Raw genomic sequence first — 23,770 nt, 5'->3', positions numbered from 1 at the left:
CTGGAAAAATATTGAGTGCAATAATGGTAAGTGTAACTTCAGACATTTAATTTAAATTTAGAAAGTATATTTCTGTTAAGTCAGACCCAGCTATAATGAGCTAACAGGGAACAAATGGTATTACAGAGCTTACAGAGTCTCACTGAAGGGCAGCACGTGCTGTCTGCATGGAGCTGCTGCAGAGCACGATACCAGAGACCCCCGAACACCCTTGGTTCCTCGGGGGGGGAAGAAAAAAAAAAAAGGCAGCATGCTTTTTTTTTTTATGAGTCAGTGTACTCGTGGATGAGTACTGAGCCAAGAACCAGCCTCTTCCCCTTTAGGTCACTTTCAGTTTTATTTCTTGTGTATCTTATGCACCAATCCCTATTACAAGCCACTTTCCTCCTCACACACGCCTACTCTGGATATAACCACTTCCCTGCATTGTTTTGTTAAGCCGGGTTTTCTTCTGCACATCCCTCTTTTGAGCTCTTACGTGTCTGAAAGCAGGGCTAATGGAAAGAAAATACTCTAGGACAACAGAGGGAAAATAAAATCTGTATAGGAGATAAGTTATGCTGCCAGTTGCAAGGAACAAACAAATCTGTGCAATCAAGGGAATACAGCTCTCTAAGACGCTGTCTATTTCCTGCGGCTAAACAATTTGGGGATGGGTTTTTATATCCCTTAGCAACCTAATGTTCCCGAAGTCAACAGGAATTTTGGCACAGCTAACTCCTGTTAATGAACTGTTTGCGATGCTTTAAAAAAAATTATGCAGCCTGTCACTGAAAAAAATGCCTCTCTGATTAAAGTCATCTCAAGGAAAGGGTGGAAGTGAACTGCAATTAACCTCTGTCCTTCTGCTGTCCATCATGCTGTCAGCATGTAGCTGCGTTATTGTGCTACAGAGATTGCTTGTGGACGTTCCCTCCGTAGCACACACTCAGCTGTCTGCAGCGTGGGCCGTCTCCGCATCCATCTTATGAAGACCACTTTTATCCTGATGGCCTAGTGTTTTCTCTAACTCTGTTTTCACTTTAAGCTGACAGTCCCAAATTGCATTCTGTATACTCTGCAGGTTCCACTGGGTTCTCAGGAGAGCATCATCCAGTGTGAAAACACCATCGCGTATTCTTCGCACTTGTGTGCACACAGCAGATGATTTCAGCTCCAGACCGATCTCATGAACTATTTTTCGGAGGTACTGCTGAGTCTCATGCAAGCAATGGATTTCTAGAAGGACAGAGAGATTCGTTCAGAAGCAGCAAAGCATTGACACAAACTCAGACTTTGTCTGTAAATCCAGACATCACTCACAGTTACGCTGAAAGAACTGGTTTGTTAGACGAGACTATTTAAGATACAGCACGGGTGGATTATGATTTTCTGGAATACTGCAGGGTGTCTTAGCCTCTCCCAAAGTGAATGTTTTAGACAACAAACTCACAGATGCAGGAGAGTAATGTAGGAATTTAGGTATTTCAAAGTGGGTAAGAAAAGGTACCTTTTTAATAAGACAATTTGTGAGGAGACTGGCTGCAGGAAAGCAAAGCATGCTTTAAAAAAAAAAACACACACTGAACTGCATTACACTGAAACATTGCGATAAGGAAGAATTTTGCCCTGTAGGTATTCACTATGCAATTTTTCTTGCTTCAGTCTAAGACCTGGAACTAGCAGGGAAAAAACGGTGAGCTAAGTGCACAGCTTGATTTATAAAGCAGCTTTGGTATTGTGAGGGTTCCAGATCTTGCCCTACCAAAAAAATCTTTCCACCGAGCTAAAGAGTTCATCTAACGAGGAGGTGCTTTTGTGACTCTGGAAACTACAAAACATTAAATTTTCTGCAGAGATTACCAGTTACATGTTGATACAAAGTTCCCACCATCTCATTTTGCATTAAATCATGAATAAGAAACTGAAGTTTACCAACTTATGTGCATATAGATTCAGACTTCCCCAGTATTTTTGTACCAGTCCTACCTAGCTGGAATTCTGGAAGTGCAAACTGGAGGCATTGAATTGCTGTGATTATCGGAGGGCTTTTTCCCATGGGGCGAATCAACCCTTTGACAGCCAGCTCGTATGCCTTTTGTGTTTTCATGTCAATGTTAGAATGCCTGGAAAACGAAAAAAGGGAGCAGACACTTAGTACTTCTCTTCAATGGGATTCAAAATATCTCCACCCCCAATAAAGCAGAGCTGCAATTTTTATTCTTAAAACTGCCTATGTGTTGAGTCTTTGCATATGTGTACTGTCAGTAGCATAGCACAGTTTGGGAGGGAGGTACTTGGTCATGTCTACAAGATGTTTTTGTAGGTCCTAATGTAGCTAGTAGGTCCTAAAATAGCTGGAGATTTCAGGATACAAGGACACTTAACTGCAACCTCTAACCAGAGCACAGAGCACTCAGAGTAACTTCTCTCTGTTCCTGTCTAGCACTCCAACCTTTAAAGACTTTGATTATGCAAAGAAAATCATCTCATTTGTTTTGAAGACCAGCAAATGGCAGTCAGATCAGGTCAACTGCATTTCCCCATTGGATACGTACATCAGCAGGGCCTTATGATTTGTTCCTTGAATGATGGCAAGAATCCGTTCCAGCTTCTCCCTTGTGATATGATCTGCAAATATTAAGGTAGAAACAAAGCCTCAATTATCCATCCAGAAACTGGAAAGAGACAGCAGTCTGAAATGTGCCATCAGGGTATTACTGTCCCTTTGGCAGGCAGTCACATCAAAATGGGCTGACGAGAACCGCCGAGAGGTGGCTTTGGCAGAGTCACTTCTCCTGGCTGTACCGTGGTAATGCACAGAGCAGCACAGCGCTGGACTACAAAGGGAAGAATTATTTTGCTTAATTGATTTCAAGATGTTACTTCTAGTTTCCCTTATCGGGTGTTTGAAGAGTTTCATTCAATGAAGGCTTCTAACCACTATCTCTAAGTATTCACAGAGAGATCTGGGTCCCACCCAATCCAGTAGCAACCACTGTGATCAGGACTCATACTGGCTTTGTGTATGTTGTGGTTATATTTAAAACAGGTGCCCTAGAACATCAGGATTGCACATGGGCTGCATGTAAAAATAATGACTAGAAAGCCTGTAAAGCTTTTTATCTTAGCCTGTATCTTTTACCATTGTGCAATTTACCTGGTTAAATGCTCTACAGTTAGCATGCTGTTTGTTTGGTGTTCTGTTTTTGTTTTTTTTTTTAAAAAACAAATCAGTTTCTTACCAAATGTTGTCTTCTCTACTAGCTTCCCTGTGTCTGAGAAGTCATCAGTGGCTTTACCAAACAGCCCACCAACAGTGTAAACCTTGAAGAAGTACAAAAAGTGCAATTTATCAAAGAAATACTCCAAGCAATTGAGTAGCAATACTCTGCCATGTAGCTGCTAGGAAGTGCAGGCTATAACGATGTTGCACAAAGACAGCAGCGTCCTCTGCTCATATGGCCAGGTGTGGATGCTCACGTGAAGGATGAAATTCTGGACCCTGAAAAGCTCTCAAAAGCGTTGGTGGGTTTGAGACTCAAAAGCAGAATCACCGTCACAAGGCCAGTCCGGGACACTGGGGCAGGAATCAAGTGTGTGATTGCACTCGGATATTCTGAGGCCGTTCAGAGCCAACACCTACCTTGGTCAGGTGGCAGCTGTACAGATCAGCGAGCAGCTTGTTCCCGTGGCCTATGCCAAGTACTGAAACACAGAAGATGGGGAACTCGTTACTCAGCCACACAGAAAGTTACTGACGTGCATTTACACAGCACTGCACGCTCAAGCTACTTTTCTTCCCCCCTAGACATGGCCGTATCTCCTTAGAATTCATGTCTGAGCAGTGCAACTAGACCCCCAAATTATTGCCTGTCATTAAAACTAGAAGGCTGTAACTAAGGCTCTTGGATTTGCCCAGAACTTTCCACCTGGGTGCTTCAGGGCAACCTGCTTAGCAGCGCCAGCCGCAGTGAAGCCAATTCAAGTGGTGGAGCGGAGATGGGGGGTTACGTGGCAGATCACCGACGGTGTCACAGGCAGGAGCTTGGTCTCTCACAGCAAAGCCCTGTGTGCTGGGGTAAGGGGTCACTCCTGTCTGCTGGCATCGCCAGTGTCTCGTTGGATTGTTTATTCTGTGTTTTAGCATTTATACTCCCAGCTGGGTTGTGAGACCCAGGGGCACTGCCGCGTAATGGCTGAGCGTTCACCGCTTCTTCCCCACGTGGAAACCCATCACCTCGCAGCCAGCGGGACGCGGTGCCACTGCGGGACGAGACCCACCGAAGACTCCCGAGGCCTTCACGTCCAGCCGGTGACCCGCTCCGATCTTCAGCCGCCTGAACCGCGGGCCTCGGACTGCAACGGAGACAGCGTCGGGGCCGGTCCGCAGTGCCCGCCCGGGGCTCCGCCATCCCGGGGCTCCCACCGCCTCGTCCCGGCGCCCCCCGCCCCAGGCCGAGACCCCGCGGCGGCTCTTACCGAGGGGGTGGTCGGCCAGCACCGGCACCCTCGCGGCCACCAGCCCCGTCGCCCCGCCGTCGCCCCCGGCCGGTGCCGGCAGGAAGCGGACATGCTGCCGCGGGGCGCGCCCCGACGCCGCGTTCAGCTCTGCAAGAGAAGCGGGGGGCGGTCAGGGGCGGCCGGTAGGCCCCGGGGGGGGGGGGGGTCCCGCCACCAACCCCCGCCGCGCTCACCGCGCAGCAGCCGCGTCTCCACCGCCTCACGGACGCGGCCCCACGCCACCCCCGCCGGCTTGTACACGGCGAAGAGCCCGCCCGGTACCGCCGCCGCCGCCATGCCGCGCTGCCCGCTCCGCTCCGCCCCGCCGGGCGCTTCCGGGGCAGGCGGCGGCGGCGGCGGCGAGGGGATGCTGCTGCTGCTGCTGCGGCGGGCGGCGGCGGCGGCGGCGCGGGCGAGGGTCCCGCTGCTACGGGTGGGTCCCGGTTCCCCAGGCAAGTGCCTTTTTCCCCTGCCCCGGTCCCGGCCCCCGCTGTCCCCGTCCTCCGCGGGCAGCCCCAAGGGCGTCCGGGCGGTGCCCGCCCCGTTTCCGTGCCCCGCGGGCGCTGGGGACTCGCCGGGCGGGTTCCTCACCCCTGCTCCCCGCAGGCAGAGCCTGTCTGAGCCACAGCGAGCCGCGGGCCCGGGATGGACGCAGCGGGGAGCAGGAGGAGGAGGAGGAGGAGGAGGAGGAAGGGTGCTACCAGCTGTACCCCGGGCACATCCCCACCAGCCCGCTGCAGAAGGTGCTGCTGGCTGCCGGCTCGGCGTTTATGGCTCTCTATGACCCCTACAGACACGGTAAGCCGAGCCGCGGGGGCTCGTTCCACCCAGGGTCCTTATTAACGTCCAGCAAATCCTGCCTCGTGTCTCCTGGGAGTTTCTCAGGGGACTTTATTTCTCCTCCCATTGCGTGAGACATTTAGTAATGGGGCAAGTGCAGGGCTGAGACCTGGCCCAGGGCAGGAAGCTGTGGAAGAGAGGGGGTGAGGAACCCCAAACACCCCCCAGTGATTCATCCTGACCCCCTGTGATGCCATCTGGCCCCATCTCATTCCTCCTTGGTCTCCCAGGCCTCACGCCGGCTCCTACATCCCTTCCTGCGGGTGACACCAGGGCAGAGCAGCCCTGAGGCTGAAGATCCATGGTTTGTGGGGCTCCCTGGTTTGCTGCAGGCTTCCTGCACGGTCCTGGCCAAGGGGTTTGTTGCCCCGTTTCCTCACCTGCCAACCAAGGGCACCTGGGTGTTGTGAAAACCACTCTTGGGTCACTCTCTGGTCTCTCTTTCAGACATGGTGGCAGTCCTCGGGGAGACCACAGGCTGCCTTGCCCTGCCCAACCTGCGAGACAAGATGAAACACCACCCTGAAGGTTACCGCATCCTCCAGTGCGTCCCTCCACATCCGTCCCTCCCTCACTGCGTGGTTCATGGTGGGGAGGGAGACACAAGGCCAAGCATGTTCCTTCGGCCCTATGGAGAGCCCTGTGCTCCCCAGCTTGAAAATGGCACAGGCGTTTTTTTAGCTCTAACCCTCCAAGTTGTTTATTTTACTTTATTTTTAACGATCACAAGAGCCCTGTGGCAAGCCTAAGGGCAAGAGTGCAGTAGCTGCTGGGCCCAGCCCTATTTCAAGCGCTGCTGTCTGTCTGTTCTACTTCACTGCTGGAACTGGCAGGTGCCAACGCAAGGAGATGCATCAGCAGGCGCAGGGGAGAAATCCATGGACACAGTGGGTTTTCATCACTGCTCAGCAATGGATGAAACCCCACCACGTCCATAGATTTCTCCCTGTGCCTGCTGATGCATCTCCTTGCGTTGGAGACTTCATCTCCGCTGGTCTGCCTCCTCCTTAGGCACCTCCATATTTTCTTTCCCAGCACCCGCAGCATCTCCCCAAGCTGTGAAATGAGGCCACTTCTCTTGTCTTCCTTGTTAAGACTTGATCACTTTTGCTTCCATGTCTGCAGGGACTTGTCGAGCGCAGCAAGGCTGAGGACCAGGAGGGACTTCATGAGTCTCTTATTAACCAAGCTCTTATTGCTTATTTGCTTGCCTTCTCCGTGCTCCTCGTTGTGTGTCACACCTGCCGCTTGTGTATTGTTTGAGTTGTACCATGTAGGGGCTGGGGAAAAGCTGCCTTTTGCCGTACGTTTGTGCAGAGCAGCCTGATCCTGGCTCTGGACACTGACCTGGCAAAGCACACGGAGCACCAGGATGGGGCTGAGACCCAGAGGAACTGCCCAGGGAGAGGGGACAGCAAAGGCACCGAGGGCTGGGGAGAGACGTCCCCACCTGCTCCTTGCCCCGTGGTATTGCAGGGATTTGCAGTGGTCCAATTTGTGCACACAAGTCTTTTTTTTAATCCCCCAAGCTGCTGAGGTCCCTTTGACACCAAAAACACAAGGAAGTGTCTGCAGCCAGGGTGAAGCTGGTGCTAGTCCTGCTTATCTGCCTGGCACCTCCGCTCCACGAGCTGAGGAGCTCCTGGATCCACTGCAGGGCTTTTATCATGGGAAGAATTTATCCTGTGCATGGAAATAAAAGGGCTTCTGTTTAGTTACAGGGCTGTGGGGCACTCGTTTGCCAACAGCCTGGAGAGGAGACCTTTCCATGCATGGCTGCCACATGGCTGGTGGTGAAAGCCTGAGCAGGAGAGAAATTAAACCTGTGTTTAGAACAAATTCCCTCCCCTTTTTAGGGTTGTTCCTTTGAAGCTCTGGGTGCTTTGCAGGGACTCTAAAGAACTCTGCTCCCCCAGGGGTGGCTGTTGCTGGGGGCTGTGCCTGGCCAGCAGCCCACACAGCAGCAGCATTTCAGTGCAGAGGACACCAGTGTTTTTCCAACCAGAGTTGCTACAGGGGTGCAAGATGAGAGTTCTTTTATTGCCAAGGCTTCAGGTAGATCCTTTAAGCAATTTGTGTCCCAGCCTCAGCAACAGAAATAAGGACGGTGCAATCCCTGCAGCAAGCAGTCAGGATCCACGCAAGGAAAATGCCCAAGGAAGGGCAGAGGCAGGGGATGGGGGTTTCCAGGAGCTCCTTTTCTCCAGGACCCCCTGCTGTGGGTTTCACTGGGAGGCTCACTGACCTGTGTTTTACTTTCAGGGAACGGCCTCGCATCCGTCTCTCCACCCTGGACATGGCCAGGCTGCGGGGGCTGCCAGATGGCTCGCTGGGCCGAGAGTACGTCCGGTTCTTGGAGGACAACGTGAGTGTGGGGTTTCGTAGGGTGCAAATGGCTGTAGTTGATCCCCGTGCCGGGAGCATGGATGCACTTTAGAGGGAGATCGGAGCCATGGAGGAACCTGTGGGGAACCCTCTGGGAATGAGAAGGAGTCAGGGAGACGGGATGAGATGCTGGGTGTTGGACAATGCTGGATTTGTCACCAGTGCTGCACAGTCCTTGGTTTTGGTCTATGTAAATGACACTGACCCCCATCATTGGGGGCTGGGAGATGCGCTGATGGAGGGGACCACATATTGCTGTGCATTAAAGAACTAGGCCAGAAACTTGAGGTTTGGAAGGGGCTGAATTGGACGTCTTTGGATTTGCAGAAGGTTTCTCCAGACACCCGCATGCCGCCCAAGTTTGTTGATGATGAAGAGCTGGCGTATGTGATCCAGCGGTACCGGGAAGTCCACGACCTGATGCACACCCTCCTGGGCATGCCAACCAACATGCTAGGTGAGCAGCAGCGGGCTCAGAGGGCTGCGCTGCCAAACCCCACTGATGGTGCTCGGCTGCCTCTCCCAGGAATGAGGCAGGCTGGGCCAGTCGGACTCCTCGATCCTCAGCCCAAGTTGGTGTGCGGGCAGATTTGCATCGTCACTGTCCTGCATCACCGGCTCTGTGGTGACCGAGAGCCCATGGGATGTCATCTTTCCCCTGCTGGGAGATGCTCTGCCTGAGCCCCGGGTGCAGGCAGCCGCTGGGTGGGCAGGTGGGTGGGTGGGTGTTTGCTGCCTGGCAGGGAGGGTGGCATGGAGGGAGGGATGTTTCACAAGCTCTGAGCGAAGGCAGAAGCGGGGGGGTTCCTGGTTGCTCCTTATCTGCGCGTCTCCGTGTCCTTTGCCCTCGTTTTGTATCTGACTCAATAGCAAGTCGCAAGTTGAGCCTTGCTGGTGAGGCTGGGGGAACCGGCATGTCAGGTCTCCTACGCAGGCTTTGGCTGAGCCCTGGCAGCATTTGTAAAAGGTCTGTCCCATGCCGAGGGACAAGGAGAGCCGCGCGGGGGATCAGGCTTCGGCAATTGCATTGCTAAAGATCCGCAGGGAGCTGGCCTGCCCAGGAGGTGTTTCCCAAGCTTGCGGGGCATCGACTGCAGGGTGCTGCTCCCCGGGGGGCCCTGGGCCGTCCGTGTTGGGTGGGTGGTGCACAACGAGGCTCGTCCTGGCACAGGATGAGGCCACGGCCAGACTTGGGAAGCATTCCTGAGTCCTGCCATGGACGCGGAGGGGACGGGTGCGTAGCCATCCTCGGGAAGGGGCAGATCGTGCAGCCTGCGTTGCGGGACCGTGCGGCCCTGGCTGGCCCTTGACCCGGGCGCCCTGCCCGCTCATGGCCTCCCTGCTCCCTCCCAGGCGAGGTCGTGGTGAAGTGGTTCGAAGCCGTCCAGACGGGGCTGCCCATGTGTGTCCTGGGAGCAGCGTTCGGCCCCGTCCGCCTCAGCGCACGGTAGGCACCGGCACCGGCCGATGAGGAGGGAGCCTCTGCCCTGGGGACCCGCCAGCCTGGGTGATGCTTTCCGGTGTCCCCTGGGGACAAGGAGGGGACACTGCTAGTTTGCAGGGAGGAGTCAGTCAGGGATCCCTCGTGTGAACCTGCTGCTCTGTCCCCATGGCCCAGGGAAGCGGTGACAGCAGGAGGCACAGCTTTGCCTGGTCACTGGAGCAGAATCTGATGCTTCATCTACTTCCAGCACTGAATCTCCTATGCCAGGCCGGAGGAGCAATGTGCAGGCCTGGCTGCCCTCGGCTGGGCATGTGTTGAGGGCCAGCAGGACCCTCGCTGACGGCCGTTCCCTGCCCCAGCACATCTGGTTTGGTGGCCCAGCACAGTTTGGGGATTGCAGAACCTGAGTTCTGGTCTTGGGTTTGCTGCTGACTGTAATCTTCCCGGCACACCGTCGTCTTCTGTGCCTCAGTTTCCCCTGTGAGTTAAGCAGGAGGATGCTAGAAGGGTGTAGCGGTACATGGGACACATGGGTTTGGCATCTGCCTGCAATGGGGACTTGGAGAAGGAAATGAAAAACAAAACATGGAAATCAAAACTGTCACCTCCTGTATCATTTGTTCCAGAAAGCTGCAGGTCCTGGCCACCGAGCTGGTTCCCTGGGCAATTCGGAGCGGGCGCAACGCCAGCTGTATCCTGAACGTCTACTACGAGCAGCGCTGGGAGCAGTCAGTGGAGTCCTTGCGGGAGGAGATCGGCATCTTCCCTCCCCCGGCCGTTCGAGTGTGAGAGCTCAAGTACGGGGAGGGAACAGGGGATCCCCGGCTGGCAGACAGCAGCCGTCCCCTGCCGCGTTCCATCTCCTCCTGCCCGGGAGCGCAGCGTGGCTCTGCTACCAGCCGCCACGGACCCGAGGGCTGAGTTTTCTCCTGCCAAGAGCTGGCACCCTCCTGTTGGTAGAGGCCAAGTGGCACCTCCCTGTGCTGTGACAAAACTTGACCCTTTTTGCTGTTTGTGGTTCAGTGGAGGGATGGCGAGGCCTGCCGTGCCTTTGCCAGCTGGGTCTGGCTGCTGGCTCCAGTGCTGTTGCTCCGAAGTGCTGGGATGGGGAGGGAGCAGAGCTGGTTTACAACACAGCGGAGCAAACTTGGCCTTCTGCAGCTCTAGGGCTGTATAGGTAAATCTCTCCTCCTACCCTCGCAGGGAAGATCGAGGCTTAAAGTCTTAGGGCTGCCCTGGACCGGAGCTAAACCAGTGATTTACAGAACAGCCCAGGTTTGGTGTGTGCAAGAGTGAAATCCCATCTTGTACTGGTGCCTAACTGGTCTCCTGATGTGTCATATGGGACATGTCTCATGCCTTGGAGACCAGCCGGTGCACGATTGCATGCCCATGGGAGCAGGCAGGGAAATACCTTTGGATATTATCCTGGCTGGATTGGCTGTTGAAGAGCCGATCCCAGGCTGCCGCGTCTCCCTGTAGTCCCTCCCCATCAAAACTGCTGAAATCCGTGTGATTGCGCTGGGTTTTCCATAAGAATCGTCCCCTCCTTGGGCAACAAAATGACGTGATCGGGAATCAGGGGCTGGATCCTGGGAGCACAGAAACGGCGTCCGCTTGCGCTGTGTCTGGGAGCTGATTGCTGTCTGGGTTAATTAAACAGGGCTCCAGACTGCCAGCAGCCAGAGAGCAGAGCTGTCAGATGCAAGGGCAGAGAGCCACGAGGCCGGGGGCTCTTTGTACATACGGGTTTGCTGTTGAAATTCCTTCTTGCTTAATAAAATCCATGGTGGAGCTTGTGGTTTGTTACCCGTCTCCTTCCACCCCATCTCCCCCTCTGAGGGGGAGACCTGATGTGAAACCTCACCCCTTTTCGGCTCCAGCGGGGTCTGCTGTTCTTTGTCTGCGGTGGTAGGTGATGGCAGGGCACGTGCATGGCCGCACATCCCTGGGGACGGGGGCACAAAATGGGCTGCGGAGCCACATCTTTCCAGCTGGGATTTGGAGGTGCTGGGCTGTTGAGTGGCTCCTTGCGGTGGTCAATGCAGAAAGGCCCGGAGAGGGGAAGATCAGGGTGTGAAGTAGGAGGGGGGGCAAGGCTGGGGGCTTCCTAAAGTGATCCTGGTTCCCAGGGGAGGGAGGGGGTGCTCTGACTGGGGTCCTTTGGTGGCAGCCGGGGGACATGGCATTGCCCCGCTGTGAGCTTCGCCAGCCCCATCCCAGTCTCCCGTGGGATGCTGGAGCAGACTGGCAGGAACAGCAGCTGACGGTGCAACTGGGGGTCGGAGTTGCTCCATCCTAGGAGGCTGAGCCAGGGCAAAACTCTTGGGTTTTGGGCTACATTTAAGAGCAGGCACTGGGACAGAGGGACTGGCTTGCTCCCTGCACCCCCTGACTCCCCATTTTCAACTTCTCCCTCCATTCCCCCCTGGAGCCAGACTTTGGGTTTTTCTCCAAAACTGGGCTTGTGCCTCCCCTTGGCCTCCGGAGTTATTTCAAGCAGATAATAAAGGATATCATATAAACACATCCTTCAGCTGCCAGTAAAACGCACAGAGTGGGGGTTGTCCTATTGCACTGGTCGAGATGAAAGAAGCATCTGGCCCTAAAATGACCCGGAAATGTGCTTTTCTGCATCGGAAATGTGTTGGAGCTTTGGGGTGGTTAAATCAAAGGGCAGCAAAGATTTGCTGCTTCCAGAAGCTGTGAGCAGCAGTCAAGGAAACACGGGAAATGATGGTCGTGAGAGAGGGTTTCGCCGCACTTTGGGTTATTTAGCATGGCCATGCAGCGCTCAGGCTGCCGGCGGCGGTTGTGCCGCCTTCGCGCAGCCACGTGTTCCTTGGCGGGTTGGTGCCAGCACTACAGAAATGGCACGTAATGTAATTTTAAACTGCATCTGCTCAGCCGGATCACTTAACAGCCACCGCGGGTCCTGTTCACCATGGCTGTCGCTTGTCGAGTCTCCGAGAAGGAAGGCAGGCTGCCGGCGCAACAGAGGGGGGGTGATTTTGGCAGGTCAGACACAAGCCATGCGAAAATACATTTTTTGGGGGGGGATGTGTTCGCTGTGGACAAGTGGCAGCTCCACCACTGCCACCAGCAGTGGTCTGTGCTTGTGCTACCGGGGCCGTTTTGGGGATGCAATAACAATAACTACTGAAGGAGGTGATGCCGCTGCTTGAACTGCACGCAGAGCCGCTGGGATCGATGCACGTTTATTAATGCCCCGGAGGGCCGCGTCCCGGAGCTCCTCTCCCCGCGTTGGCCCGTCTCCGCGTCCCCGGTATCCAGGCCTCACCTGGCCCCGCTCCGAAAACGGGGCTCCCCCCACCCCCGGCCGCGGTCTGCCGAGGGCGGGCGGGCTCCTGCGCGGCGGCAGCGGCCGGGGGTGGCGGCTCCCCCCGGCCCGTGGCGGTCGCGGAACCCCGAGAGCGATCGCCGCGCCCCGGCGGCAAAATGCGACTCTGGTGGGACTCGAACCCACAACCTTTGAATGACTCCCGTCAACCACGCGCTAGAAGTCCAATGCGCTATCCATTGCGCCACAGAGCCCTCGCTCTGCCGCGCCGCCTTCACCGCCTCTTCCCGCCGCGCCGCCCCGCGCCCCGCCGTTACCCGGGACCGCACCCGCCGCCGCCGCCGCCGCCGCGGGGCCGGACCGGTGGCGCGCCGGGCGGGACTACAACTCCCGGCGGGCCGCGCTGCGCGCCCCGCCCCGTGCCGCAGCGGCGGGCGGGCCCCGCTCCTGCTCCCGCTCCCGGCCCCGCTCCCGGTGCAGGTGGCCGGGCCGCAGCGGACGCCCCGGAGCCCGGTAAGAGCGCGGCACCGTTCTTCCCCCTCCGTGACCTCTCGGCGTCGCTCTGCTTCGCCGCGGCGGCCACGCTGCCTTCCCGCGGGCGGCCGGGCGGGGCCGCCGCGGCCCACGGTCTCCTTATGAGGCGCCGCGGCCCTGCGGGCGGTACCGGGGTCCCTCAGCCCCCGGTCTCCTCATGAGGCACCGGGGCTCCTCAGCCTCCCGGCCTCCTCATGAGGCACCGCGGGCGGCACCGGGGCCCCTCAATCCCCTGGCCTCTTCATGAGGCGCTGGGGCCCTGTGGGCGGTACCGGGGCCCCTCAGCCCCCCGGTCTCCTCATGAGGCGCCGCGGCCCTTCTCCTCGGCGGGCTGCGGGGCTCTCCCCGCGGATAGCGGCTCTGCCCGGGCGGTTCTGAGGCCTGGCCGGGGTTGGTGGAGGAGGGTCCCGGCTGCAGCCCCGGTGTGAGGCCCTCGTGGGCCTCCCGGTCCTTCTGCCCCCATCAGAAGGGGCTGGGGCTGCGCTGCTCACCATCCCTGCTGGGGGTGAGCCCACCGGCCCTGGGGAAGGACAGGGAGGGTGAAACAGGGGACCCCGTTTCACCCTCCCTGTCCTTCCCCAGGGCCGGCAGGCTCATCCCCATCACCCTGCCCAGGGCTAAGTGGGAGGACAGGTGCCTCCCCAGCTGCTCATGCTGGAGAGGTGCCTCTGGGGATCTCCCGGGCCCTGGAGCTTGACCATCAGCACTGAGGCTTCTTGAAGCCCGGTTGCCTGCCTGTTGTCCCCCCTGCGACCTGCTCCCCAGGCTCTCCTCCGGTCTCTGTGCCCCCGGGTGATGGATCCCTGTGGTTGGCCTTTGTGCCCGCTGGCTGTGGAGCTACAGGCAGGTTTTAATTTTCTCTGTGCTGATGCAGCTAGACAAGACCTGAATCCTTAACGGCAGGGCTGGAGATCTCTGGCAGTAATGCACCGGTTCTCTCTCAGTAATCTCTCACCGGTTATCTCTCAGTAATGCACCGGTTATCTCTCGGTGGGAGGCACCGGGCGTGCTGGTGTGAGGCAGAGATGCGAGCAGAGGATAACAGGGGCCTGTCTGGGCCTGTCTCGCCTTCAAGTGGGAGATTAAGCACCTTGCTGCCCACACAGAGTGTGGCTTCCCCACCGCTGGCTCTCCACGTCTGTCTATTTGATATGAGAGTGTAACGAAGGGCCCAGGTCTTGGCCAAGGCATCGTAGTTCGATGGTGATCTGAGAGTTGCCCTGTTTAACTGCAGAGAGAGGCTCCTAGGCAAAAATGCAGTGCGTCCTGCCCTGCTAAAAGGCTGAGGGACTGTGTTGTGGGACCTCGGGCCTGGGAGGTGTTTGGTGGAGAGAGTTCAGAGTCCGCTGGCTTGAGGGGGAGATCTCTGGGCAGGGGCTGCGGACAGAAGGATGTCCCTAGGCCCCCATCCAAGAGTGGCATCTTGCGCTCTGGTGCATCCCTGCCTGCTGCCAGTGGCACGGCTCGGAGGTGAGACAGCCTGCGTAACATGGCAGGGCACAGTGACCATGTGGTGCTGCCTTGGCTCCCACCACGCCAACATCTTGTACCAAATACACAGAGGCTCCCTGGACCTGGGGGAACTGCGTGGAGCAGAGGGAAAGCCACAAGCGTGGCTCCTGTCCCCGCCGGTTGTGGCAGAGCCCACTCAGGGCTGCCAGCTTTGGAGCAGTGAATCCACCTTTAAGAGGGAAAGGGAAATGATGTGAGTGTTTCCTTCCTCTTCGGCCTGTATCCATGCCAGGAAGGACCAGTTTTATCTAGGAGCCCTCGAGCTGTAAGGGTCACATCGCTGTCACTTTCCTCTGCCCGATGCCCAAAAAGAGCCTTTGCTAGATTGTGGTCTCCTGTGAGTCTCAGAGCCACATCTGGGGTGTGTTTGAGATGGGGACACAGGTGCTGTTTTGGGGGGATAAGTACCAGAGACTGAGTCGCTGTTCACAGGGCATGGGGCGGGGGTCTGGGCACTCCTGGCAGCAGCGATGGCCCTTGTTCTGCCCGCTCCAGCCTGGCTAGGGCATGCCTGCGCCTGGCCTCGTCCCTGATCTGCTCTGGCAATGTCTCCAGCAGAGCCAGGCCAGGAAACCGCCCGCCAACACGAGGGTTTGCAAACACGAGCAGAGCTCAAAGGACTGAGTTTCCTGTCCCTGTTCCTGTCTGAGCTGTGTCGGGGAGCATGTGAAGCTGCGCTCTCCCACCAGCCGTGCTGGCTGTCCTGGAGCCAGGCGTGCAGGAGAGCTGGTGCTGGGGGCCTGGGACACCTGGGTTGTGGGGACAGAGGGATCCCTGGGGTAGGGAGGAATTTGGAGCGGGGCTTTGCCAGGCTGGGAGTGAGGGGCTGAGCCAGCCCTGCTTGGCATCACCCTGGTGCCTGCCAAACATCTGTACAAGGTCTCCTGCCATGACTCTGCTCCCATATTCATGAAGTGACTTTATCCTGCATCTTACATTGCTGGGGCGCGGCTGTGCCCCTGGCTGGTGTGCAGGATGTGGCTCCCCAGATGGGAATGGCCGGGCTCTCGGCTAGCACTAAGCAGTGCCGTGCTGGCGGCTTAATTGGAGGCCATCTCCAAAGTCTGATAAAGTTACATCTGTGGGAGCTCTGGGCTGCTGGGTTACCTCCTCGCTGCCAGGAGGAGTGATGACTCAGGGACCTCATCCAGGAAATTGGGGCTGCTAACACATCCCCCACCCATGGGTTCGTTATTGCCAAGTCCAGTGTGCGTGAGTTGATGGCCGTGGTTTCTCTCTCTCCGCAGGCCATGATGCTGCGTCTGGCTGCTTTTGCAGCGCTGCTGCTGTTCTTCAGGGTCAGTCTGGAGCTGTCCTGGGCCCAGGCCATCCCCGCTCTCTTCATCTTCTACCTGGGATCCGGCGGATGGGACTTCTTCCTCATATTCATCAAGACAATACGAAGGGATGTCACGTAGGTGTCCTGGCTGGGATGGCCCGACCATCCACCCTCCCCCTGGCCCACTGCTCTGCTCCAGTTTATGTGTGAGTGCAGCCCCCAGCTCCTTGCACAGCCCTGGGTTTCTGCTGGCACCCAGCCCGGCTGGAAGGACATCTCCCTCTGCCGCGCCCAGGCGGCTCCAAACTCTCGGGCAAAGTTTTCACAGGAAAGATAGATTTCAGCTGAGCTCTGAAATCTAGTGACTGTCCTTGTACTTCACCCTGTCCCTAAAGCTGCTGGTGTGGCACCAGGTGCCTTTGCAGGGTCGGGTTTGAGTTGGTACCAGGCTGTGCCAGCTCCTGACAAGGATTTGTGGGGAGGGAGCGGTGGCACCTCTTGGAGAGCACCTGAGGCTCAAAGATGCCCCTTTGATCGGGGACATCCCTGTCTGCAGCCTTCCGAAACACATCTCTCCCTGGCCTCCATCAACTCCTGACTATATGCATATTTGCCCATGAGCTCTGCCTATGTCCATGTGGCTCAGGGGAGCACCCAGAGCTGCTGCTGACGTAGTAGGGCCTGGAGCAGTGCTGGGCTATTGCGGCTCCTGGCATAGTCCTCGTGCTGTGGTGGCTTTGCTGGAGGAAGTGGTTTTGCAGTGGTCACTGAGCAGCTGCCCTCTTGCTCCCCTTCCTTTGGCAGCACGGGGCTGGTCCTGTTGCGGGTGAAGTGCCAGGTATGGAGGCACGTGAGGGAGAAGAACACAATCGCCAAGATCTTCCAGAAGACCGCGAGCAAGTATCCAGAGAAGACAGCGCTGATCTTCCAAGGCACGGGCGAGAGCTGGACCTTCCAGCAGCTGGATGAGTACTCCAACCGGGTGGCCAATTTTTTCCACGGCCAAGGCTTCCGCTCTGGTGACGTGGTGGCTCTTTTCATGGAGTCCCGCAATCAGTACGTGGGGCTGTGGCTCGGCTTGGCCAAGATTGGGGTGGAGACCGCCCTCGTGAATTCCCACCTGCGCATGGAGGCCTTGCTGCACTGCATCACCATCTCCAACTCCAAGGCTGTGGTTTTTGGGGTGGAGATGATGGAAGGTGAGGGGCAGGCAGATGCGTCAGGGGTGCTCTGAACTCGGTGGGGCGTGTCAATGGATTTAGTGCTCCTTTCCTGCCCACCACAGAGCAGGGATCTGGCAGAGAGTGGACAGGTGGAATTGGATCTGGTTTTCTTCTTGTTGGTCCCTTTGGCTACTGGGCAGGATTTGGAGCTGGGCAGGATCTGGAGTTCAGTGCTGTCTGGCTCCCAAGCAGGCCAGCCTGGGTGTGAGGATCCTTCTGTGTGCCTCTCGGGTCCATCCCCTGCGTGGAGCCCTGGGCTGGGCTGGGCCTGCCCCGCTACATAGCGAGCCTCCCCTTGCTCTCTGTGGCTGTTAGCCACATCCCTGCAGCACCTTGGCTCCGGCTCCTCGTGTTTCAGCTCACGCCTCTGAGATTGATGGTGTCAACAGACCTCTTGGCACCAAAGAGGTTTTGGCTGGGGAGAGGTGGAGAACAGGATCTTCTGGTCCCTGAAGAGGCCTGGGCTGTGGCCCCAGCATCTGTTAATCATGGGAACGACATCCTCCTGGGATGGTTGTCAGCCCTTTGGGGACTCTGCCAAGCACAGCGAGGGTACTGCTACGTGGGGCAGTGTCTCCCTGAGACTGTTTGGGAGGGCAGGGGGGTCTCTGTGCTGTAACCACCCTGCAATCTTTTTCCATCTCCCCTCTTTACTTTCTCAGCAATGCAGGAAGTGCAGCCCTCCCTGGAGAAATCTATCCATCTCTTCTGGTCCGGGGAAGGAAGCCCCGAGTCCGTGCTTCCTGGTGCAAAACACCTGGACCCCCTCCTGCAGATGGCCCAGCGGCACCAGCCAGCCCCCCCTGATAAGGGCTTTCTTGGTACGTGGTCAGCTCTTCGGGGCCAAACTCACGGTGGTATTTTTATGGATCAGCCGGTTACAACACCGGCAAGAACATCTGCTCAAGATGCTGATGGCAGATGTCTGCAGCAGGGCCTGGGGTGTTTGGGATGGGTGTTACTCCGGTGTCTGAAGCCCAGCCCTGTGTGGAGCAGTATCCTGTCATGCCCTCCATGCGTCCAACAGACCTGATCTGCCCGGGGTGGACCCAGCATGTTCTTGGTGCTGTCACATAACAAAGTTTTGGCTCAACTGGCACAAGCAGAGTGTATAAATTTGACTTGTCCCCCTCTCCTGGTTCAGCCAGCTCCTAGATTGGGTATGTGACCTTGTCTTCTCATTGCTCTCCAGATAAACTCTTCTACATCTACACCTCTGGCACGACGGGGCTGCCCAAGGCTGCCATTGTGGTGAACTGCCGGTAAGGCCGTGGGCAGGGGCTCGGGGGAGGACGGGGCTGAGCTCTGCCCTGTCCTAGCACAGCGCCTCTGGCTCTGCTGCTGACATGCCTCTTCACCCTCCCGCCCCAGGTACTTCCGCATGTCCAGCTTAGTTTTTTACGGTTTTCGCATGAGGCCTGACGATGTGATGTACAACTGCCTCCCGCTCTACCATGCTGCAGGTAACGTGTGCCGTACGGAGCCCTGCGTGCCCGGACTGTCTCTTCCCTCAGCCAAGCCCAGGGCTCAGGCCGGAGGCTGGTGCAGCAGCGATCTCTGTGTTGAGGAGGAGCTGGCTGCTGCTAGCGTTGTCTGACCGAGCCTTTCCTCTTTCCGTGAGAGCCAGGAATCGATCTGGCTGACCTTTGGAGTGGGGAGTGTGTGTAGGGGGGGTTATCCCAGCTCTTAGCCTGGCTTCGGAATAGCTGCACCTTATTGCTGCTCCCCATGGAAAGTCGGGGGGGAAGGGGACATTTTGCCCACCTGGCTGGCTGAGACGTGCTGGGATGTCTAGGTGCAAAGCGCTGCCCCAGATCTCACTGCCACGCGTCTCCTCCCCGGTGCCTGTGGTCCTGGGGGCTTTGGCTAGGTGAACACCCATCTGCTGTGAGCCAGCGCATGGCGTCCGCCTTGCCCTGCCAGGCCTCTCCCCGAGCAGGCTGGGCTGGAGGGGTCTGGGGACTGAGGGCTGCCCTGGCTGCCTCTCCACAGGGAACATCGTGGGGGTCGGGCAGTGCCTGCTGCAGGGCATGACGATTGTCATCCGCAAGAAGTTCTCGGCCTCGCACTTTTGGGAGGACTGCGTGAAATACAACTGCACGGTGAGGCCGTGAGGCAAGGGGCTAGCTGGGAGTGGGGAGCGGAGCCTGGGGATCTGTGCTGTGCTGGGGAGAGCCTAGCTGCTGGAAGAGGGGGAGGCCTGGACCGGTTCTGCCTGTCCATCCCAAGCTGCTTTCCAAGGTGGTGGGGCTGTGTCCTTCCCAGCTGGGGTGGTAACTCCACGTGTCCAAGCCCTTCCTGTGCTCCAGCATTAGCCAGGAGGTCTTGGATAGGTTTCACGGCCAGGAGGGGTGGGTTAACCAGGGAAGGGCAGGCACTGGATGAGCTAGCAGGACTCCTGGGCTTTACTGCAGCGTCTTTAGGGGACTTTGGGTGTGTTGTGCCATTCCTACCTGCCCTGAAGAAACCCCAAACAACCTGGGGCCTGGCAGAGGGGTCCTAGTGAGTCTTTTCTCTCCGTCCCTCCCAGATTGTGCAGTACATCGGGGAGATCTGCCGCTATTTGCTGAACCAGCCGTACCAGGAGGTGGAGCGGCAGCACCGGGTGCGCATGGCGCTGGGCAACGGGCTGCGTGCCTCCATCTGGCGGGAGTTCATGGCCCGCTTCAGCATCGCCCAGGTGGCCGAGTTCTACGGGGCCACCGAGTGCAACTGCAGCCTGGGAAACTTTGATAACAACGTAAGGCCCCACCACCCTCCCCATGTCCCAGAGGGTGCCTGCTGGCCTGGGCAGGGTTGGAAACCCTGGGCTGTTTGCTCCTGGTTTCTTGCTCCAAGAGGCTTGGCGTGGGTTGCCACCCACTCGGAGGGGTTTTGGCTGCTGTTGTGCGGTGCCAGCTCTGTGGTATCCTGGATGTGCGTGGGCGTGGGCGGGAGAGATGCCCCTGCTACCCACAGCTCCGAGCTCTTTCTGTTCTAGGTTGGGTCGTGCGGCTTCAACAGCAGGATCCTACCAGGTGTGTACCCCATCGGCTTGGTGAAGGTGGATGAAGACACCATGGAGCTGATCCGGGGGCCGGATGGTGTCTGTATCTGCTGCAAACCAGGTGAGGGCAACCACAGGGATAAGTGTCCTCAGCCCTGTACAAGTCTTTCCCGATACTTCAAGATAATTTACCTAGGTTTGAGTCTCTGCTCAGTTAAACCCACCAGCCCCATTAGACACCCTTTTTGCTTGGGTGCAGGTGGTTGCTTCCCCCCTTCATCCCCTCTTTTCTCCCTGCAGGGGAGCCAGGGCAGCTGGTGGGCCGCATTGTCAAGAGCAACCCCTTGCAGCACTTTGACGGCTACCTGAATCAATCAGCCACCAACAAGAAAATCGCCAGGGATGTGTTTACAAAAGGGGACAGTGCCTATCTCACAGGTGAGGCAAGCAGGACCCTTCCATCCGCTGAAAGCAGAGGAGAAGGGTACCTGGATGGGCATGGGGGCTATCCCAGGCTAGTGGCACTGCCCTGAGATGCTCCAGGGTTGCTCCTAGCCCTTCTGAGACCTCATTTTTTGCCTATTTCTCACTTTCCTGTAGGGGATGTCCTGGTGATGGACAAATATGGCTACATGTACTTCCGGGACCGCACCGGGGACACGTTCCGCTGGAAGGGGGAGAATGTCTCCACCACAGAGGTGGAAGGGACGCTGAGCCGCATCCTCAACCTGATGGACGTGGTGGTTTATGGGGTGGAGATCCCAGGTAGCTGAGAGGGAAGAGGATGATCAGGGGAGGCAGGCAGGCCTCTGGCACTTGAATGTGAGCATGTCCTGCACGTCCAGATCAATGTCCTTTTGCAAGAGGCTGGACCGAGGCTCCCTGTGAGTGAGCTGGGAGGAGGCCACTGCGGATGTGCCTAGCAGGAACCAGAGGGTTCCCTCCCTCTCTCAAGCTTTGGTCTGATTCTGGCTGGTTTGGAAGGACCCTGTGTCCTTTCTGGACAGGCTGCAAATGCCTCCTCCGGGAGAAGGTGACTGTGACCGCAGGGTGTCGCTGGTAGCCTTAGCTGCAGGGTGGTGACACAGCCGGTGACACAGCTGGATGTGCCAGTGTTTCGGTACAAAGCAGGGTCTGTGCCAGAGGCCTTCCTGGTGCGGGGCAGAGGGAGATGATGCTAGAGGGACAGTGTGTCTGAGTGCTCTCCCTTCTCTGCTTCTTAGGGATTGAAGGGAAGGCAGGAATGGCAGCCATCGCTGACCCAGAGAACTCCTGTGACCTAGAAAGCTTTGCTAGCGAGCTGAAAAAGGCCCTGCCGCTGTATGCACGTCCCGTCTTCCTGCGGTTCCTGGACGAAGTCTCCAAGACAAGTGAGCCGTGGCGTGCGCACTCACGCTGGACATGGAGCTTGGGGGGAGCTGAGGGAGGGAAACATGGTTATGGAGCCCAATCTGTGGTAGGGTCGGGCTGGAGCCCCTCTGCCCCGTAGAGCCCCTAGCCAGTTCCCCTGGTGGTTTGGAGCCGTGGGGGTGCAAGGCTGGGTCTGGGGCAGCACAGGTGCGGTGGGGATGGGAGTGTGTGCGGCCGGTGACTCCTCATTCCTCCTTCTCTCCCCGCTCCAGGCACTTACAAGTTCCAGAAGATGGAGCTGCGGAAGCAGGGCTTCGACCCCACGCTGGTGAAGGACAGGTTGTATTTCCTGGACTCCAGGCAAGGCTGCTACCTGCCGCTGGACCAGGCAGCGTTCAGCAGGATCCAATCGGGACAGCAGAAGCTGTAACTGGTGGGGGTCAAGCAAGGCACCTCTCCGAATCCTGCTGGGGAAAGGGGGGCAAGGCAGGCACTGGGGAGGAAAAGGTTCAAGGAGCGATATAAAGGCACACTAGAGATTTTATTTGATGAGTTTTACAGATAATGGTTTGGGGGGAATGAAGAGGGACCGAGGGACGGGGGATGATTACATACCAAAGCATAGACTCATTATGGCTTTATTTTCTACTTGGTACAGCAGTGGAGGTCCCGTGCCACAGAGCGGCAGGGCCCTAGCCAGTTGCGGAGGGGTGGGGAGCCCCTGCCATTCCACTTTTGCTTTTCCTGTCTTTCCCTCCCTTTTTCTGCCTGCAGCAACCCTTCCTTGTGAAGGCCATGAAGGGACCAGTGCTGGGCTCTTTCCCCACTCCTCCACCAAGCAGCCAGCTCCTCCTTGGCACAGGGCCCCCGCTGGCAGAGGGAAGCTGGGTGCCAGGCGCAACCCCTGCCCGCTGCGTGGCCCCACTGGTGTCGTGTTTCTGCTGTGAATCAGGGGAGCAGGGTAGTGCTGGGCTCAGGAGAGGGACAGGGATGTGTTTCTGCCATGCCTTGCTCTCTCCTGGGGATGACATTTCTATTTTTCACAATCACACGCACATTATATATTATATTATATATATATATATATATTATACACGCTGACCTTTTTTTTTTTTCCCAATCTTAATTTATTGTCTGTACTTTTGAATGTGTCCTGGGTTTGTGCAGTAGGTGGAGGGATAGCCCAGACCTGTCCTCTCTTGGAGAGCCCTTTTCTCTCGCAAGGAGACGGGATCCTCATCTGGGACTGATTCTCCTCTTCCAGTGTGGGTGCAGCTGTGTATGTCCTTGTGGCCTTGCTCCATGGTGAAGGACATGAGCGAACCCCACTATCTTGTGGACACTTCTCTGGGTCTCTTACTTCCACCTTTCGTGGATGCAGCCTTGTTTCGTGCACCTTCTTCCTTGCAGAAGGCAGGTGGGAGAGTGGGAATGGAGGGCCTGGTTTGCCTTTGCTTAGATGTACTCAGCACCACGGAGCAGCTCTCGGGGCTTTTCTGCTGTGATGTTTGTGCCCTGAATGCTGGAGGCAACTTGCCTAGGGGAGAGAAAGTCCTCCAGAGGGTGGTCTCTGTGAGAGCCTGACTTCACGTGCTCTGCATCCCTTCCTGCAAGAGCCCTCCCTGTCTCCACCGCAGGAGACGGGCCAAGAACTGGAATGTCCACGTTAAACACCTGACTTGCGCTATGTGAATTCCCCGCGTTGTGTCTGACGTGAAACAGCCTTAGCAGCGATGTCCAATTCCAGTCCTCAGAGACCATGCAGAAACGTCTGTTCCAGAGAAAACTCTGGGTTGGGGTTTATTCTCTTTTTTTTTTTTTTTCTTCAATGATTTGTTTTTGTGCTTTTAGCAGGGTTACTCCTTAAAATGACGTCTGCCTTTTCTGAGGGCAGGGTGTGTCTGCTCTTCTAGCTGTGCTTCCGCACCAACGTACCTGCCTGCCCCAGTCTGTCCTGTCCTCACGATTAAATGCGAGTATGGGCTACGCTGGAGTTTCCTACCTCTTCCTTGCGCAGTCCTGCTGTGTGTGGGGAGGCGAGGGACTGTGCCAGTTTGGGAACTGGGAACTGCCACTCCAGGGCACGACCTCCCTGTGCGGACTTTGGTTCATCTTGGAGCAGGGGGAAGCAAGCCCCTTGCTGCTGGGTTTGAAGCCTGTGTGAAAACGGCTTATTGATGAGACCCTCCCCAGACCCCTCCACCGACTCCCCACTCTCCCTTTCTCCTGGTCCTGTTCTCAGCGTTGCCATCTCAGTTTGTCCTGGTCCGGTTCTCCCTGTTTACCCTGGCACGTCTGGCTCCTCTGCCCCTCTCCTGTTCCCTCTTTCCTCTTCCTGCTGCTTCTCTCCATATTTGGCCACGCTTAAGCTCCCAGCTGATTTCTGCCCTTGCAGACAAGTTTTTTGGTACCCATTCCCCTTTCCTTGATGCCA

The 23,770-nt window shown here is 57.1% G+C and overlaps 3 protein-coding genes and 1 non-coding gene across 4 annotated transcripts; 2 read left to right on the top strand and 2 right to left on the bottom strand.

The window, feature by feature from the left end:
* Positions 1–298: 298 nt before the first annotated feature.
* Positions 299–4,779, bottom strand: TRUB2 (TruB pseudouridine synthase family member 2). Its single transcript, XM_050907842.1, has 8 exons — positions 4,677–4,779; positions 4,462–4,590; positions 4,264–4,338; positions 3,626–3,687; positions 3,225–3,306; positions 2,538–2,610; positions 1,969–2,105; positions 299–1,218 (listed from the first exon to the last, which is right to left on the bottom strand). The coding sequence occupies exons 1-8, from the start codon at positions 4,777–4,779 to the stop codon at positions 929–931; spliced, it is 951 nt and encodes a 316-aa protein (XP_050763799.1). The 3' UTR covers positions 299–928.
* A 70-nt stretch (positions 4,780–4,849) lies between these two features.
* On the top strand, positions 4,850–10,938 carry COQ4 (coenzyme Q4). Its single transcript, XM_050907843.1, has 7 exons — positions 4,850–4,938; positions 5,093–5,280; positions 5,770–5,866; positions 7,585–7,687; positions 8,035–8,164; positions 9,061–9,154; positions 9,778–10,938. The coding sequence occupies exons 1-7, from the start codon at positions 4,850–4,852 to the stop codon at positions 9,938–9,940; spliced, it is 864 nt and encodes a 287-aa protein (XP_050763800.1). The 3' UTR covers positions 9,941–10,938.
* Positions 10,939–12,613: 1,675 nt separating this feature from the next.
* Positions 12,614–12,706, bottom strand: TRNAR-UCU (transfer RNA arginine (anticodon UCU)). Its single transcript has 2 exons — positions 12,670–12,706; positions 12,614–12,649 (listed from the first exon to the last, which is right to left on the bottom strand). It is a non-coding gene; the product is annotated as a tRNA-Arg (tRNA).
* A 239-nt stretch (positions 12,707–12,945) lies between these two features.
* On the top strand, positions 12,946–21,908 carry SLC27A4 (solute carrier family 27 member 4). The gene is made up of 13 exons (XM_050907838.1): positions 12,946–12,965; positions 15,746–15,912; positions 16,582–16,976; positions 17,663–17,821; positions 18,193–18,262; positions 18,372–18,463; positions 18,993–19,102; positions 19,531–19,740; positions 19,981–20,107; positions 20,287–20,424; positions 20,587–20,751; positions 21,210–21,356; positions 21,609–21,908. Exons 2-13 carry the CDS (start codon positions 15,749–15,751, stop codon positions 21,764–21,766), a joined length of 1,935 nt encoding a protein of 644 aa, XP_050763795.1. The 5' UTR covers positions 12,946–12,965; positions 15,746–15,748; the 3' UTR covers positions 21,767–21,908.
* Positions 21,909–23,770: the final 1,862 nt, after the last annotated feature.

This window comes from Gymnogyps californianus, chromosome 18 (assembly GCF_018139145.2).
Source record: "Gymnogyps californianus isolate 813 chromosome 18, ASM1813914v2, whole genome shotgun sequence".
Lineage (NCBI taxonomy): Eukaryota > Metazoa > Chordata > Aves > Accipitriformes > Cathartidae > Gymnogyps > Gymnogyps californianus.
The sequence above is the reverse complement of the archived record's forward strand: the minus strand, read 5'-3'. Positions and strand labels throughout refer to the sequence as shown.

Bases quoted from the DNA above. Each gene is read 5' to 3' on its own strand.
- COQ4 (XM_050907843.1), top strand. From the start codon at position 4,850: ATGCTGCTGCTGCTGCTGCGGCGGGCGGCGGCGGCGGCGGCGCGGGCG. The intron at 4,939-5,092 runs GTGCCTTTTTCC...CCCCGCAGGCAG, and splicing joins GGTCCCGGTTCCCCAGGCAA to AGCCTGTCTGAGCCACAGCG. The intron at 5,281-5,769 runs GTAAGCCGAGCC...TCTCTCTTTCAG, and splicing joins CTATGACCCCTACAGACACG to ACATGGTGGCAGTCCTCGGG.
- TRUB2 (XM_050907842.1), bottom strand. From the start codon at position 4,779: ATGGCGGCGGCGGCGGTACCGGGCGGGCTCTTCGCCGTGTACAAGCCG. The intron at 2,611-3,224 runs GTAAGAAACTGA...TAATATTTGCAG, and splicing joins AGTAGAGAAGACAACATTTG to ATCATATCACAAGGGAGAAG. The intron at 1,219-1,968 runs GTAGGACTGGTA...CTGTCCTTCTAG, and splicing joins ACTTCCAGAATTCCAGCTAG to AAATCCATTGCTTGCATGAG.
- SLC27A4 (XM_050907838.1), top strand. From the start codon at position 15,749: ATGATGCTGCGTCTGGCTGCTTTTGCAGCGCTGCTGCTGTTCTTCAGG. The intron at 16,977-17,662 runs GTGAGGGGCAGG...TTACTTTCTCAG, and splicing joins TGGGGTGGAGATGATGGAAG to CAATGCAGGAAGTGCAGCCC. The intron at 19,741-19,980 runs GTAAGGCCCCAC...TTTCTGTTCTAG, and splicing joins TGGGAAACTTTGATAACAAC to GTTGGGTCGTGCGGCTTCAA.